We start from the raw sequence: 18,196 nt of genomic DNA, 5'->3' as shown, positions 1-18,196 counted from the left end.
GCACAACTGATTAGGTATCCCCTTTCCCTTCCCAATAGTTTTGTACACAATCATATTTCAACACAATGAAAAACATCACACCCAAAAGATGTTGAATGTTGCCATTTTCCTGTCACGTGTTGCATATAAGTCAGTAGAGTTGTGTTTACTGTACTGTATCATGGCTGTTGCTTTTTATACTCTTGATTTTCTGACCACTTCTCCATGTTTTTGTTTTGTTGTTCTTGTCGACAGTGAGCTGGTTTTGAGAAGTCATTCCATCTGCCACGCACCACGAGGCCTGACCTCGCTGGGCCACCGTACCTCATGCAGTCGCTGCATCGCGTGTGGTTGTCTATCTGTAACGCTAGCCGTGTGCTGCTATAGGTGTGCAAATGCTGTCTGCGCTCCTGTCCCCATCCCCCTGGGAGGCGGCTAACTGACTATTTGTCGTCCCTGTTCAGGAGAAACGGATCCCTCCTCCTGTGCCAAAGAAACCCCCAAAAGGTCAGCCTCCCCTGGCCCGAGATAGGTCCCTGGAGAGCTCCGAGAAGCAGAGGCTGGATGCGCGAAAGCGCTTGATGGCTGCCAAGCGAGCTGCGTCGGTGCGGCAGAACTCAGCCACCGAGAGCGCAGACAGCATCGAGATCTATATCCCCGAGGCCCAAACCAGGCTATGAGCCCCATGGAAGGCACATCTTCACCACTACACACACACACCCTGGCTCACACACAGATTCACTTACAGTACACCTCACACACTGCTAGAACACAAACACACAGGTAAACACACAGTATGGTTCCTGTGGACACAAACACACAGGTAAACAAACACACAGTATGGTTCCTGTGGACACAAACAAACAGGTAAACACACAGTATGGTTCCTGTGGACACAAACACAGAGACTTACTCCCACTGATAAGTAAGTGCAGGGTATTTGTAATATAATCACACTATTTTGTCCATAATGGGAAGAGAAATGCCACCGGTATAGTTGTTTCTCTTACATATTATTATCTGTCTCTCACACATTTGATCCTGGTCTTGTTTCTATCTATGTAACATAGATCCTCGCCTGAAGATGACCGCTTCGTGATCCTTCTTTTAAAAAGTTTAGCACTTTTACCCACACCTGTGTAACATACACCACGATCTTGTGAAATGTAAAGCATTCTTAATCAATGTAGACAGCTGTTGATATCCTAACAGAAAGCAAATAATAAATATCTTTGAGTATTTGGTTTCTTTAGCTCTTTGTACTTTCACCTAAGGATGGGCCAAACAGAATGCCTTGCTTCATGTCCCATTCAAACCTCTGAATCATTTTTCTTTGATTGTGACATGATTGGCAAACGAACAGGGTATATTATGCTTAAGCAATATTTGTTTGAAATCAGAGGAAGTAAATGTGTAAAACAAATGAACACGGATTTTGAAATCCCATCTGTGAAGATCGGAGCTTTGAGACAAAAATATTTTTTCTGTAGCCAGTTCTGTTGGTTTGTTATGCTGAAGCTGTCTATTGTAAAGACATAGTTGATTATTCTAGAGAAATATCTGTTTAAACGTTTTAGTCATTCTTGGTACAAGGACAACTAATCCTGCTTTCCCTTTTGTAAAGTCTGATGGGTGATAAAATAGATTTATGACAGCTGAGGATATTTGCAATGATGAGCCACCCAATATGAAATACCCTAAAAACAGAGGGACACTAAGAAAGCAAGTTGTTTTATTTCTTAACAATGTTTTTCCAGTAGCAAGTTCAGTGGTTTACTTTTATTAGTAAACTGTTTCTGGGTATATTAGTGAAATCCCAAGTGGACCAGTGTGATGCTCCAGCAGGCTTAGCTCTGTGTTATTTCTCAGGAAGAGATGGAAATTCAGTCTGTCAAATCAGGGTCTCCTAGTGCTGGTGGTGTGTGTGTGTTATTGACATGTGCGTGTGTTTGTGCGTGCGTGCGTGCCAGTATGTGGGTGTGGGTGTGTGTGTCATTTTGTGTGCATCAGTGTTTAGAGGTGAGTGTGTGGGTGTGGGTGTGGGTGTGGGTGTGGGTGTGGGTGTGCGTGTCATTTTGTGTGCATCAGTGTTTAGAGGTGAGTGTGTGGGTGTGGGTGTGGGTGTGCGTGTCATTTTGTGTGCATCAGTGTTTAGAGATGAGTGTGTGTGTCATTTTGTGTGCATCAGTGTTTAGAGGTGAGTGTGTGGGTGTGGGTGTGGGTGTGCGTGTCATTTTGTGTGCATCAGTGTTTAGAGATGAGTGTGTGTGTGTGTGTGTCAGTATGTGGGTGTGGGTGTGCGTGTCATTTTGTGTGCATCAGTGTTTAGAGGTGAGTGTGTGTGCGTGTCAGTTTGTGTGCATCAGTGTTTAGAGGTGAGTGTGTGTGTGTGTGCGTGTCAGTTTGTATGCATCAGTGTTTAGAGGTGAGTGTGTGTGTGTGCATCAGTGTTTAGAGGTGAGTGTGTGTGTGTGCATCAGTGTTTAGAGGTGAGTGTGTGTGTGTGCATCAGTGTTTAGAGGTGAGTGTGTGTGTGTGCATCAGTGTTTAGAGGTGAGTGTGTGTGTACATCAGTGTTTAGAGATGAGTGTGTGTGTGCATCAGTGTTTAGAGGTGAGTGTGTGTGTGTGTGCATCAGTGTTTAGAGGTGAGTGTGTGTGTGTGTGTGTACATCAGTGTTTAGACGTGAGTGTGTGTGTGGTTGTGGGTCTCTTAAAGTGCTTCCTGATTTCCTCGGTTGACATGTTGGCCTTCAATACGGTCAAGTAGCCTCATGAACATTTTGTACATAGTCAAAACACCACTTGTACTTGAAAATAACCATTTGTGTGTTTGTACAGAAATGATACATGAGGATGTTCCAGTAAGCATGCAGACACAATATTAGTATTATAAAATCTATATCTAATTTATCTGTTTATTTATTGAACAATTTATTTATTGATGATTTCATTTTTTTTTTTACTGTTTCTGTTCAGTGGTCTGTCATGCTACTCTGATCTTATGTTGTATTGTATAGAGAGTATATGTGCATACATATGATAAACACAGAATAAAATAATTATCAACTCTGTTTTCAGTCTTGACCCGTATTCATTTCCTGTGACGGATTCAATTTTTCGGTCAGCCTGATGTGCTTTTCCTATTTTAACCACTGGGTGGCACTGATGTATTTTGAGATTTTCTTCAATGTGATGCCTTAGCATTTATGATCCACTATTGGACCAAAAAAACTGCAATGTATCTGCAATATTGTAACTTTAAAAATATATATATACCATTTATAGATTAAAAAAAAGATGCCCAAAATGTGGATCCACTAAGGAGGAAAAGGGATGCATGATTTTGTCTTGACATGCAAACAGGTGTGTAACGCCTACACATTATGATAACATCCGTCTTGACCACCAGGAGTCCTCAATGGCAGGAAACAACAGTGGCTTGTTCCTAGAAAACATTACAGAATCCTCAGATTAAAATATATTGCAAGAACAGACACTTTTCTGTTGTGAAACCGACTCTCATAGAAACAAATGTTATTCCTTTGTCCCTATAGGATGACCCTTTTTGGGTCCAGGTAGAACCCTTTGATGGTGAAAAAGGTTCTACTTGGAAACTTGTATTAGTGAAAGGGTTCCACTTGGAACAAAAAAGTGTTATTTTAGAGGGTTCTATGGGGACAATTGAAGAACCTTTTCTGGTTCTAGGTAGCACCTTTTTTTCTGAGTGTAGATTAAAAATCGTCAGCTTTCACGTTAGATTTCTATCTGCAGCTTTACTAGGTGCACCCCACAAATGGCTTACTACATTTTGATTTCAATTACTTAATCCAAAGGAACTATACATCAAAACTAGATATTTGTGTAAAATTTAAATTGCATGATTTGTCAATAATTCATATTCAGATATCCATATGAACATATCACAACTTGCCTGTCAAGATAAGGGAGAGGAGATGGGTTAAATGTCACATCAGGGGTCAATTTGTCCAAATGTTTTATTTAGGTTCAAATAACCTTGTGCTGTGTTAAATTACACACCATGGCTAAAAGTATGTGGACCCCTGCTCGTCAAACATCTCATTCCAAAATCATGGGCATTAATATGGAGTTGGTCCCCCTTTGCTGCTATAACAGCCTCTAATCTTCTGGGAAGGCTTTCCACTTGATGTTGGAACATTTCTGCGGGGACTTGCTTCCATTCAGCCACGAGGTTAAGGTCAGGGCTTTGTGCAGGGCAGTCAAGTTCTTCCACACCAATCATGCTGAAACAGGAAAGGGCCTTCCCCAAACTATTGCCACAAATTTGGAAGCACAGAGTTGTCTAGAATGTCATTGTCTGCTGTATTATTAAGATTTCCCTTCACTTGAACTAAGGGGCCTAGCCCGAACCATGAAAAACAACCCCAGACCATTATTCTTCCGCCCACCAAACGTTACACTTGGCACTATGCATTCGGGCAGGTAGCGTTCTCCTGGCATCCGCCAAACCTAGATTCAACCGTCGGACTGCCAGATGGTGAAGTGTGATTCATCACTCCAGAGAACGCGTTTCCACTGCTCCAGAGACCAATGGTGGCGAGCTTTACTCCACTCCAGCCAATGCTTGGCATTGCACATGATGATCTTAAGCTTGTGTGTGGCTGCTCGGCCACGGAAACCCATTTAACTTTTTAGGGCTGCAATCCCGTTAACGGGATCGATATGACAACAGCCAGTGAAAGTGCAGGGTGCCAAATTCAAACAACAGAAATCTCATAATTAAAAGTCCTCAAGCATACAAGTATTTCATACCATTTTAAAGATACACTTCTTGTTAATCCCACCCCTGTTTCCGATTTCAAAAAGGCTTTACAGCAAAAGCACCACAAACGATTGTGTTAGGTCACCACAAAATCACAGAAAAACACAGCCATTTTTCCAGCCAAATTTTTCCAGCCAAAGACACAAAAAGCAGAAATAGATATAAAATTAATCACTAACCTTTGATGATCCTCATCAGATGACACTCATAGGACTTCATGTTACACAATACATATATGTTTTGTTCGATAAAGTTCATATTTATATCCAAAAACCTCAGTTTACATTGACGCCATGTTCAGAAATGCCTCCAAAATATCAGGAAAAATTGCAGAGAGCCACATCAAATAACAGAAATACTCATCATAAACTTTGAAGAAAGACACATGTTTTACATAGAATTAAAGATAAACTTGTTCTTAATGCAACCGTTGTGTCAGATTTCAAAAAAGCTTTACGGCAAAAGCAAAATATTCAATAATCTGAGAACAGCGTTCAGCCACAAAAGGAAGCCATACAGTTACCCGCCAAATTGTGGAGTCAACAAAAGTCATAAATAACATTATAAATCTTCACTTACCTTTGCTGATCTTCGGTCGGAATGCACTCCCAGGACTCCCACTTCCAGAAGAAATGTTTGTTTTGTTTGGTAATGTCCATCATTTATGTCCAAATAGCTACTTTTGTTAGCGCGTTTGGTAAACAAATCCAAAGTCACGAAGCCCGTTTACTAAAAGCTGACGAAATGTCAAAAAGTTCCGTAACAGTCAGTAGAAACATGTCAAACGATGTATTGAATCAATCTTTAGGATGTTTTTAACATAAATCTTCAATAATGTTCCAACCGGAGAATTCCATTGTCTTCAGAAGTGCGATGGAACAGAGCTCCCTCTCATGTGAACGCGCATGGTCAGCTCATGGCAGACCTTACTCATTCCCCTCTCCTTCGGCCCCACTTCACAGTAGAAGCATCAGACAAGGTTCTAAAGACTGTTGACATCTAGTGGAAGCTGTAGGAAGTGCAAACTGACCCATATCCCACTGTGTATTCGATAGGCGATGAGTTGAAAACCTACAAACCTTAGATTTCCCACTTCCTGGTTGGATTTTCTTCTCAGGTTTTTGCCTGCCATATGAGTTCTGTTATACTCACAGACATCATTCAAACAGTTTTAGAAACTTCAAAGTGTTTTCTATCCAATACTAATAATAATATGCATATATTAGCAACTGGGACTGAGGAGCAGGAAGTTTACTCTGGGCACTTCTGGGCACCTTTTCATCCAAGCTACTCAATACTGCCCCTGCAGCCATAAGAAGTTAATGAAGCTCCCGACGAACAGTTATTGGTTCCAAACTTACAGAGGCAGTTTGGAACTCTGTAGTGAGCATTGCAACCGAGGACAGACAATTTTTACACGCAACGCACTTCAGCATTCGGCGGTCCCATTCTGTGAGCTTGTGTGGCCTACCACTTTGCGGCTGAGCCGGTGTTGCTCCTAGACGTTACCACTTCACAATAACAGCGGGCAGCTCTTGCAAGGCAGAAATTTGACTTGTTGGAAAAGGGGCATCCTATGATGGTGACACGTTGAAAGTCATTGAGCTTTTCAGTATGGGCAATTCTACTTCCAATGTTTGTCTATGGAGATTGCATTGCTGTTTGCTTGATTGTATACACCTATCAGCAACAGGTGTGGCTGAAATAGCCGAATTCACTCATTTGAAGGGGTGTCCACATACTCTTTGCAATGTAGTGTACAGTATGTTGGTCCCTCCTTGCTTTTTGATAACATTTTGAGAGAAATTCAAATGAATTATCTTCCGATGATATCACATCATATGCTACTACAGTCAAGCGCATGCTAATGATCACATGACATTTGGTTAAAATATTAATTAACTTTCTGTTTCCTTTTGATCAAGAAGGCTGAACAGAGGTTATTGGGGAGCAGAATCTAAAATCTAACACAGAATAACGTTTGATCTGGATTAAAACCTGCCCCAGGGCAACCTGAAACTCAACCGTGTTGGGTCTGGTCCATCCCTAGATCGGAGACCAGATGCTGCTGGGTATTGGTATAGGAGGGCCAGTACGGTGCATTTATCGCTCTACACCAACACCCTAGGGTTTTCTGTACTGATCCTCTGTGGTCACTAAAACCTCTAATCCGATACTAATCCCATGAGTTAGTGATTTAACCCCAGTGTCCTGGCTAGATTCTCAACATGAGTGTTCAGATTGTGCTCTAATTCCCAGTTATAAGGCTAATTGGGTCATTCAAATGGTCTACTCTACCCTTCAACTTTTAGTTAGGTTGTTGCTGTAAAATGTGTCAATTTACCTGCAGTTAAGTAAAAATTATAGGTTGATAATACTGTTATAACAACCTGCGCAAGATTCTATCAAATAATAGCCAATGCAAAATGTATATATTTGTAGATCCCATTTTCCACACAAAATGTGCATCCCACACATACTGTATCTGGCAAAACATAATCATATTCCAAGTTAAAAGACAGTTTGAAAAGTCTTAAAATATGAAGGAGGCATTTGAAGCTGTCTCTTTGGGAAGGTGAGACATGACATGAGCTACGTAACTGCGTGTTTCTTCTGTCCCAGTAGCTCATATGTGTAGCCTTTGTCACACCTGATTTAACTAATCAACTTCAAATGTGGTTAATGGACATATGTGTTTATTTTGCCTGGATGTCTCTTGGTCTGTCTGTCTGTCTGACGCTGTGATTGAGCTCTGACGCTTTGGGAGAGAGATGGTAAACCTACAAATTAACACAGGTCACCAGATTACCATCCTAAAACCCAATGTTGATGTACCATGTATCAAATGGTTACCCAGATGTCGAGGTAGTTATTCACTTTTCATTTAATGCCAATTGACTAAACTGCTATTGCTTGGCTACTTATAAATCAGACTGACAGATTTGTTGCAAACGAGACCAACCCAGACAGGAAGCATCAGGTTTCCCGCGTTGTATTAAAAGATTTGTAGGACGCTAGAATATCCCTGCCCTAATCTCTCCCTGCGTGAATAGCCATAACCACCCCAGGGCTCCGGTCAGAGACTTTCAGATTAGAGCAAAAAAATCAATTAGGCCAAGGAATAGTGAATCAATAATCTTCCTTAATCTCTCTGAGGATATATTTATGATTACTTAAGCAATATTTATGTTAATATTTTGTCGACTGAAGAAGGGTGTGTGGGTGGAGGGGGGCTTTGATTAGTGGTTCATTTCGCTGCCTGTTAAAGTGCCTGGATTAAATGTTTAATTAATTGATTGATCTAGAAGAAAAAGTAACGCACACCTATTTAGGCGAGGTGCTGGCTAGCGGAGTAGAAAACTTTAAAATAAAGGAGAGCTGCACACTAGGAGCTCACTGCAAAAATATTTAATTTACCAACGTTTCGACAGGCAAGCTGTCTTGTACCCTGATGAAGACAGCTTGCCTGTCGAAACGTTGGTAAATTAAATATTTTTGCATCTGAGCTCCTAGAGTGTGCGGCTCTCCTTTATTTTTAAGTTAATTAATAGATTGAATCATAGGCTAACCATCAGATTTGTTGGAAATTATCAGAATAATGATAATCTACACTACATCATAGAAACAAGACTGCCCTGCGTTCTGTGCCTATTATAAGCCTTCAAGCATTTAGTTAACAAGTTATTCATGCTGCACTTGGTGTGCAGAGAACGCCTAAACCGTATGTCAGGTGAAAATTGGAAGACAATATCTTAAACAAGACATTATTTTAAGAACGTTGTGTGCATTCATTGCTATCAATGACTCAAGTCTCTCCAGACCCCATGAGCACCGTTCTAATTTGTCGGGCAATCTGGAGAGCGAGCACCCCGCGTGCTATTTCAGTGGCCATGGCGCATGTGGTGGGATTCCCAGGGAATCCCCAGTGTTCGGCATCTTCCGCATCCAGCTCGCACTGACATCTGACCTCCTCAATCAGGCCATGAAAACGCATGGTTGTGGTAGTCAATGGCACTTTACCAGCAAGCTTTTCAGGTACCAGGTCACTAAAAATGTGAGATGAAAAGAAAAGCGTGCGAGCAGAATAAAAGCAACGGCATGGCACAAGGCTGGACGTGCGTCTATGGTGCGGGGCTGACTGCAACACCACAGGATATCCTATGGGGTTACATTGGGTAACCTGTGAGTCTTAAAATGGAAACGTGAAAGGAAAAATGATCAACTGTATCTTGTTGACTCTGTCACTATTCGTTTTGTGTGGACTTGTGATGGTAAAATGCATTAGTATGAATTCACTAGTTACAGGTGCTTTGGTGACATAGGCTAATGGTCACCTGAGAACGTTCATATTTCAGGCTCATATTCAGCATAAATATTTATGGCACCTTTTCTTAACCCAATTTATACATTGTATCTTGATAGTTTGTTGTTTTTATAGGCTACATGTGCGCTCCAACGCACTTGCAAACTTGCTTAGCAAGGTGTAAGATGTATTAAGTCATTCCAAGTTCTTTATCGGTTTGAATCCGTTTAGTTTGTAATGTTATCTTGATTTTCTCCAATCCTTTGCATACTCAAGTTTACAGGGCTTTATCTTGACTCTCCGCTGTAAGGATTCTGTCCACCATTTGCACTGGAGTAAGCGTTTCAGTCTCTAAGAAAGAGATGTTCAATATCCTCAACGTTTTTTAGGAACAGCAGACAGCATATGTGAATTTAGAACTTTACTGAGCGTAAAGCTACTTTGAAAAATCTACAATTAAACTGTAGGCCTACACGTATCGAGTCTTGGAATCATGCATCACTGGCCCTCCCTCACCATGAATTGTAATACACCATGACCTTCGCAATACGACATCTCATTTATAATGTTCACCATTATACCGTCTGTTGAAGAGACCCAAGTGTTGCTGTTCCCATGCCAGCGCTCGCTTTGCAGCGTCCGCTGGCACTGAGATATGTCACACTGGTGAATTGATCGTGTGACGTTGACGGTCACGGTCCTGTCTGCGAGCAATTTGTGAGAGTGCTGCTTAACGACCAGTCAGCGCTCAGGTACCAGTCTGGCGCAACAGACTATTATGCAGACTAGTGGACCAGTTTATAACGCTGATATATTGAATGCAAACCAATAAATCAAATCGAAAATATTATTTAAGCCAGTATGACTAAAGCAAATGTGTTGTTTATGTTCATCATGGATTGATAGCAGACTGTCTCATTCCAAAATATATTTGATATGTGGAAATATATTATATGTTATATTAGCTCTTCTAACATCAGCGTGTTTTAATTCCAAGAAAAGCAAACTCACAGAGAACTATGACAAAATGCGCATGCAAGGTGCAAAGCAGCAGCAGCGCTCATTATTATGGGACGAGTTGCATTGACTGGCTCAAGGCGCAAGTGGCGTTATTCCCACGGACTGTGCCTCTATTGCCTCGTGTTGCAGCTTGCGGCGAGGCGGAAGACCCATAGTCTACATTAAAATATTTCTTTTCGCCTTCAAGTAACAAAGTGACCCCCTCCATCTCAATCTGAATGGGGGTATCCTATAGACTCCGACCAGTCAATATTTCAGGTACCGGCGTAATTTGTTGTGAGGTGTCTGACAAACACCCTCTTTGACGCTCACTGTGAGGCCACACTGCCATTATTCTGACACCAGTTTCCCCATAATAAAACCATACTTGCTGTCATAAGTGGGCAGTCGGTCTCCTTACTGGTGCATGTATTTATGTTAGTGGAACCACTTAGACTGAAGGATTGTTATTATGGTGCTGAACACCTGAAGGATTTAAGTCGAGTTTTTCTTGCAGTATAGTCTATTTGGTATCCCAAGTTGAGCACGTTTTTATGCACATTCAGAACTCGCATTAATGTATATAAGCCAAGGTAACTAAGCAATGTTTTAAATTCCAGGTTTATCCTTATTTTATAAAATTCAGCAGTCTAGAAAAAAACTAACAATAGCTTAATATAAACCTTCCTTGAAAATAAAAACTATTCCAGCACACATGGTTTCAAGACAACCTTATATTATATTAGAAATAGGCAATTTTTTAGATAAAGGCAGGTGAATTCAACCTTAAATGTGAAAACCGTAACAAAAATGTCAACGAAATGTAAAGTTATGCAAGTTTTGAACATTGTGCAAGCGATGTCTGGTATTCTGTGTCTGCATGCTTTTGATAAAAATAGTCTACCCCATGACAATATTTAACTAGACCTACCTTAGGCCTACCTGTTGCACTATCAGTGTTGGATATGCTTGCATCCTTATCTTTGCGTGAGATCAAACAAAATTAACGATTCATCTCGAGTAGCCTATTGCAATATGTGGTATATTTTTACATTGTTGCGGCATGAACAAGCGAGTGTCCACTGCGTAGAGCCAACGTGTAGGCAGAGCGGCGTCGTATAACTTATGATTGATGAACACATCATTATGTCTGCCTGTCTAACACTAAAATTACTTTTCATTTCAATGACATGCACATTTTTGCTCTGCGTTCTATGGGTTCTAATAGGAATTGGAATTCTCCAATATAGCAGGGTGGCCTAGTAATGAAGTGATCAGACCAAAGGGCTCAACAGTTTGCTGCAGGTATGAGTGGTCGGCTATTGAATGAGGAAGGTACCTGCTTTAAGATGTGCATGCCTTCATGAAGTGTCAGGGATGTTATCATTGTTATCTGCTCGACCCTTTAATTAGGCTACTATCGAAATGTTTTTTTTTTCTTCACTTTACACATTGTTCAGTCCCAATAGATGCAAGGGTTCATTAAGTGCAATATAAGCCTATTCAATTCAGACGTTGTATGTTCTTGTATAAAGCTCGAAAAGTAGGTTTTGAATAAGAGGAAACAGATTTAGATTGCATTGACAAAAGACCAATGGGATAATTAAGACGTGGAGCCTTGGAAAAGACTCTGATGTTTATTACACTATTATTTTAGCCTAATAGTAATAATAGCCTACTAGTATTAATAATAATAATATATTGTTGTGGAAGCATGCAACCAGATATGGACACTTAGGCTGCAAGTAAATCATTTTATAATTGTATTGAATCAACGTTTAAAAAATCTACCACTCTGAATTCTCGTTGCAGGTGGGTGGGAATAAGGCGATTACTTCAAATCAAATAAAAAACACTACACTGCTCTTGCTCAAATACAAACTTTCACAAAAGCTCTGACGAAGGCCAAGAGCGTCGGGCTAAGCTTTAATAAATAAATAAATAATGATACTTGCAACAGCAGTGTGTGGGTTTCTCTTTTCTTTGAAATTATTGTAAAGATTTAAAGGTAGGCTACAATGTTAGGGTGGCTGCATGTTTTGGACTTAGTTGGTCATTGGTCCTGTAATGCTTTGTTGCCCATTTAGCCCTGTGTTCGGTTTTCCATGTAGTGCAGGAGGGGGGTAAACACTGCGCGGTAGAGGGGGGCGGGGTGGTAAGAGATTATCTCTAGGTGCACATTCGGCTGCGGAGCGTAGTGTATACTCAACGCTGATTGGCTGACGCTTTTGCTTAATGGCACGCGACTGTGGATGTAGTTATAAGAGTCCTCGCGTGTCAGCCTTCAACTGAACTATCTCTTGAGCATCCAGAGACAGCGCAAAGATCAAATTTGTTGTTACTGGGCAACACGAAAACAACAGCAAAAAATGGACACTGTCTTAGATACATTTACAGGATTGGACTCCTTCTCTTCCCCTTATTTTGACGAGGATGATTTCTTTACTGACCAGTCCTCCAGGGACCACTTGGACACCGACGAGTTTCTAGATGACGATGTCGATTTTCTCACCAGCCATTTCCAAGATTACTACAAGGACAGCAGGTTAGCGCACGATGGGGACTACTGTGAAATTGGCAACTTTTCCTTCTCTTCCTCCTCCTCTACCTTCTCGTATGAATGCACTGACAGCACCTCAGAGCTGTCGCCTCAGATGGGAGGAGATGTCCCGATGCTAAAAAGGCGGAGGCGGATGAGATCCGATATGGAGATGCAACATTTACGGCAGGCTGCCAACGTCCGGGAGCGGCGGAGGATGCAGTCCATTAACGATGCTTTCGAGGGACTCCGGTCTCACATCCCCACTCTGCCATACGAGAAGAGGCTCTCCAAAGTCGATACCCTGCGCCTGGCCATTGGCTACATCAACTTCCTCGCTGAGCTCGTACAGTCGGACATGCCCATCCGAAACTCCGACAGTGAAGCACCGACTCAACCCCAAAAAGTTATAATTTGCCACAGAGGAACAAGTAAGTTTTCCATATGGTTAGATAATGATAATGACTTAATTTTGGACTATATTGTTACTCATTTGTGAAATACTTGGTCCATTACTAATAATTTGTCCCCTTCTCAGGATCTCCGTCTCCAAGTGACCCTGACTACGGGTTGCCTCCCCTTGCCGGCCACTCTCTGTCCTGGACAGACGAGAAACAGCTGAAAGACCAGAACATCATTAGAACCGCTAAAGTTTGGACACCCGAGGACCCACGAAAACTGCACATGAAACCCTCCATGAACAACATTGAAAACGAGCCTCCTTTCAGCTTAACCTCAGCCCAATAAATGTTATGTTTATGTCTAAAAGTACGTATTGTTATACACACATTGTAAATCCATGTTAATATATAACGTTGTCTGTAACGTTGATTATTTACGTGTAAATATATATTTGTCAATGTTCTCCTAATTAAGGCAGCTGGGCAATCATTTTATATGTAGCAAAATGTATTTAATTGTTTTCATGATAATATATGTTTTAATTTAACATTGATGAATATACGAAAACCAAACTATTTTTATAATAAATTGTAAAATAATTTATATTTATATGCAATCTGAGAATAAATGTATCTTAAATTATGAATACATTGTGTTGTCTGGTCTATACCACTTTCCTCCACATAGGCTCCTGCTCACATTCAAAACATGTCATTTTTAACTCCATGTGGTGACGATCGTACTCATAAAAGGAAAGTTATTATGCATAACAACAGTGCAACAATCAATCAACATGCATAAATCAATCAATCAACATGCATAAATCAATCAATCAACATGCATAAATCAATCAATCAATCAATCAACATGCATAAATCAATAAATCAACTAAAGTTATATTTTAGAACGTGGTTGTTCACCTGAAAGTCAGTGATATCCAGCAGCATAAGTTTAAATGCATGACGTATTGGGCCTCTCAACCCAAGCCCGCATATGCATATACTTAATTGGCAAATAGTAATTATACTGGGTATCTGATGATGGAGACTGATAACTCCTTTTCTAGAGGCCTACGTTTTATGAAGCTGTGGCCTGCGTAGGTCTTAGTAATGTAACGTATATACACCAACAAACTTCATTAAAAAAAATCTAAATTGGGTATGCAAATCCGATGTAAATGAAAACAAACATGCAGATACAATTCAATGGCTTCCCACTACCAGGGCCTGCAGCTCTAAACCATAGTTGTACTATGTTGGTCTACTGTATTGTTTAAAGGGCATGACTAAACCGATGGCTTGCGGTAAAAGCTGTTTTCTTCAATGTGCTGCAGGTGCTTCAAGGCAACATTTTCCCGTGGTAGCGGCATCCTTCCAACGTGTTCCCTTGCCATTTTTACGTCAGCTCTCCCCCATTTATGTAGTGGTAGCCCAGATATATGCCTATGCCCAAACTTGCAAGCACACATTCATTCAACCATCTGGCTAAGAGCATTTCGGATAACACTTGCATTTCGGATGGGGAAAGAGAAAGGTATATTCATTTTCTGTATTAGTCTTTGCATTTCGATTATTTTCTTCTAAGTATTATTATTATTAGTAGTATTACTATTATTATTATTAAAAGTATTATTTATTATTATTATTATTATGCATAGTTATTGTATTATTGTTATGGATAATATTATTACCCTACTCGAATTTGTTCCTAAATAATGAGATATGTGCTTTTTTCTAACTTGAAACTCTCCAGTTCAATATTTTGACAAGTTTTCAGTGCATGTGCTTTTTAGGAATCTCAGTGGACCGACCTATAATCTCATCTCTTATTGCATTACCGCCTCATTAACAACGCAGTTATCCGCGTCCTAGACACCACACAAGAGACCATGTAATCTCATTACATTCATTAGAAAGTCAAATGTTCGCAAGTCAGCCTTAAACTTAATAAAGGACCCAGAAAGTCTTGTAGCTGGTCTTCAACTATTTTGTCGAGGGCAACATTTAAATTTAATTTGGTGAAGTGGCAGAGAACAATAAAACAACAGTAGGATCATTGTTTGGTCGCACCTAATGCTATGGAGCGATTGTGGTTTTGTGTGCAAGCACAGTTCAAAACCCCTCAAAACATCCTTTGGTGCAATACCAATCAAGCGGAAGGGAAGGGCTTAAGAAGTGAAACACTTGGGTCTCTATCTTGTCACTCTTGTGCTTGGTCTTGGCAAAGGCTTAAAAGAGCACCATTTACAGGCTGACAGGTTTTATTCCTTTTCTTACTCGGCTAAACATTGGAAAACCATGCCAAGCTCCAATTTGGTTCAGAATAAGTTAGTGATACTGAAAAGGCTTGCAATTCCCTATAGCATTTGGGTAGCCGTTGACTACCTGTTGCAGACTGGCGGAGGTGCTTTGGCATGCAAGGCAAGTTTATGGTCAGTAAATGTGTCACAAGCCATAGAAAACAGCCTTATGTTATTAGCGCGGTAGTCGTATAGACCCAAGTAATTCCACGGTGTCGGTCTGTCTGTCTGCCCTCTTGGAAAAAAAGAAAAATACGAGGTTTATGGATGTGTTATGACATTGTTCACTGTCAATTATATCGACACTCTTCATAATGAACACGTGTTCATGTATTTTTTAAATCATATATATAGCCTATCTTTACCATTTAAAAGTTTTTGCAAAAAAATAGAAATTACGCACAAGGGTGTCCATGACCAAGCGCAGGCCTATGCGCATCAGTTTGCATGCAACTCAGCATACATTGTAGAAGATCAAAGATATGAAGAAATATAAAACAAAAAGCTGTGATAGGTTAATAATGACAAGTGTTAGAATTACAAATAATTAGGCTATATTGGAACACCAACCACTAAGTATATTATTTCATGAAAGTAGGCTACATTATAATATCCAACAAATTTCAGTCATATCTCTATTAATCAGATGAAAGTAAAATGATTAAATGCATTATATTCATTGTCTATAATACTACAATAATCCTCAAATAAGCGTATGGTAAGCACTGGGAAGGACGCCTAATAAGATTCTCATAAACTGTAAATCTGCTCATACTTTGGATTATCGCGCATAAAAATATGGCCTCAGAGTCTTTAAATCCCCCGAACTCCCGCGTTTTCATTAATGTATCTCCACGGTGGCATCGGGGTACCAGCTGCGAGGTTGAGGTTGAACAAACACCAGTTGAGTCTGCCCCATGGGCAGTGTAAACCTCGTGGGTAGCCTTATAAATCCTGTCGCACCAAGTGACAAAATGTTCAAATGGCCCAAAATTATGATTGAAAAACATATGCACATACCAGTGATAATTGAAAATAGATTATTGTGGTACTCTGGATGTTAGGACTTGGCTAGCCAACAGGTGTTATACTCTTAGAAAAAAAAGGTTATGGATAGAACCGAAAAGGTTGCTTCATATATGTTATCCCTAAAGGTTCTATATATAACCCTTTTGTAGGGTTCTTTGATCAGAACCCCATGGGTTCTTCTTCTTCACGGAACCAAAATGGCTCTATATATTGGGGTTCTCTATGGAACCAAATGTAGGTTCTATATAGAACATTAAGGGGTGCTATATATGAAGCGAGCATAGAACCATTTTTGGTTCTATCCATAATCTTTTTTTCTAAGAGTGTAGGACTTGGCCCGGGTTAATGAGTACAGAGACCCATGGAGGGAAGGGCGAGGTTGCCAGAGAACGCGCTGCCCAGGCGCCTCTCCTTTTACATGGCGTGGAGACGCCTTACAATCCAAATGATATCTTTATTACTCACATGTCCAAGGCTGTAACATATCCATCCCCATCGACGTTCTTATAGGATGCACCTGGTATTTCAAACTTGTTATTTTTGTGCTTCTGTGTCCTGGACAGCAGCTGCTTAAAACAAGCAAAGAGAGAGGTCCTTACAATGTCTCCAATACGTGTTGGCATGGTTTTCTCGTCTTTAATGTCCCAAACCATTGTCTAGATACAATATGGGAACTGTAAAGCATGACGTTTTGTTATAATAAAACACATTTTCAATGATACACTTGGATTGAAAGCTTTATTACGATCCAGCAAACATTCAATCTCGTTTTGTCCCCCGGTCTATCTGCAGGCAATTAGACTGCGGCCTTTTGCTGTGCCTTGATAAGCCAATTAAATTTATGTCTGCTAATTTTTTCAAGTAGAAAAAGGACTTAGAGCTAGCCTGGCTCATAAGGACATTGATTTTCTTACCATCACCTGGCGTTCAAACAGGTTCCATTTACCAACAAGGAAAATGTCAGGCGCTTCATTTGGCGACTCTTGTTACCGTAAGGCTCTCTCCATCCTGCGCCATTGTTTTTTTTCCTGTTAATAACTCATTACCAGGATTTTACAAATCTCCATTACATATGTTTTGTCTCCATATTTTGATCCGTAAGATTAAGCAGATGTTACGATTGAAAATGGAAAACTCCAGGGCTACTCCTATCTGAAAGGAAGAGGCGGACTCCGCGCCGAGCTAACAAAGAGGTTGGGGAGATCTTAAAAAAAAACATTTACGACCAATAAACAGACTTCAACCTGCTCTATTTCAACCATTGTGGCGTTTTTGAATAATTAGGTTAATAGGAATAGGTTTGTGTACTTTCAATGCCAAGACCACAGGTGCGGGGTGACATGATGAATGACGTGCCTGATTTTTGCCAAGCTCGAGGGCCCTTCTCTTGGACTTTCAAGCTGATAGAAAATATTGTCATTTCTTTAATTCACAGCATTACTTTCATTCAGAACAAAGCAGGGTGATGAAAAGCTTATGCTGTAATGAAACAAGCTATGGTGGTCGCTTTGCTTCCTGAAAGAAAGGACGAGTCAATGCCCAGGCGCGCTTTGGTTTGTGCGCAAGTACTCCATCTAAAGCAAATAAAGGACCCTTTCCAACTTTTAAAAGACCGCGTTTTACCTTTATTAAAGCCTCCACGGCTAAATCCATTAAGCATATAGTGCTAAGGCACTAGTCTTTTGTACTGGGGAAGCCCTCGAGATGGTAACTTGTGTGTTTTAGGGGATATTTCACTTCTCAATAGACAAAAGTGATCGAGGCAACAAGTGTCCCCAATGCGCGCGAGTACAAGATGGTGCAAGGTGCAAGGTACATTTATAACCTTCCCTGAAAAATGAAC

At 40.5% G+C, this 18,196-nt stretch overlaps 2 protein-coding genes across 7 annotated transcripts in view; both read left to right on the top strand.

The window, feature by feature from the left end:
- The window catches only part of LOC129814071 (disks large-associated protein 1-like), a 112,979-nt gene extending 109,927 nt beyond the window's left edge, over positions 1–3,052 (top strand). For 4 of the 6 annotated variants that reach the window (XM_055866851.1, XM_055866849.1, XM_055866850.1 and 1 more), the window contains exon 12: positions 444–3,052. In XM_055866851.1, coding sequence (XP_055722826.1) covers positions 444–659 — 216 coding nt within the window. In that variant the 3' untranslated portion in view covers positions 660–3,052. Of the gene's footprint in view, positions 1–234 lie in introns of all 6 variants that reach the window. The other 2 variants (XR_008753227.1, XM_055866852.1) reach the window with 2 other exon arrangements.
- Positions 3,053–12,347: 9,295 nt separating this feature from the next.
- ptf1a (pancreas associated transcription factor 1a) lies at positions 12,348–13,671 on the top strand. The gene is made up of 2 exons (XM_055867770.1): positions 12,348–13,054; positions 13,162–13,671. The coding sequence occupies exons 1-2, from the start codon at positions 12,454–12,456 to the stop codon at positions 13,368–13,370; spliced, it is 810 nt and encodes a 269-aa protein (XP_055723745.1). The 5' UTR covers positions 12,348–12,453; the 3' UTR covers positions 13,371–13,671.
- Positions 13,672–18,196: the final 4,525 nt, after the last annotated feature.

The sequence above is a fragment of the Salvelinus fontinalis genome, chromosome 17 (genome assembly GCF_029448725.1).
Source record: "Salvelinus fontinalis isolate EN_2023a chromosome 17, ASM2944872v1, whole genome shotgun sequence".
Taxonomy (NCBI): domain Eukaryota; kingdom Metazoa; phylum Chordata; class Actinopteri; order Salmoniformes; family Salmonidae; genus Salvelinus; species Salvelinus fontinalis.
The sequence above is the reverse complement of the archived record's forward strand: the minus strand, read 5'-3'. Positions and strand labels throughout refer to the sequence as shown.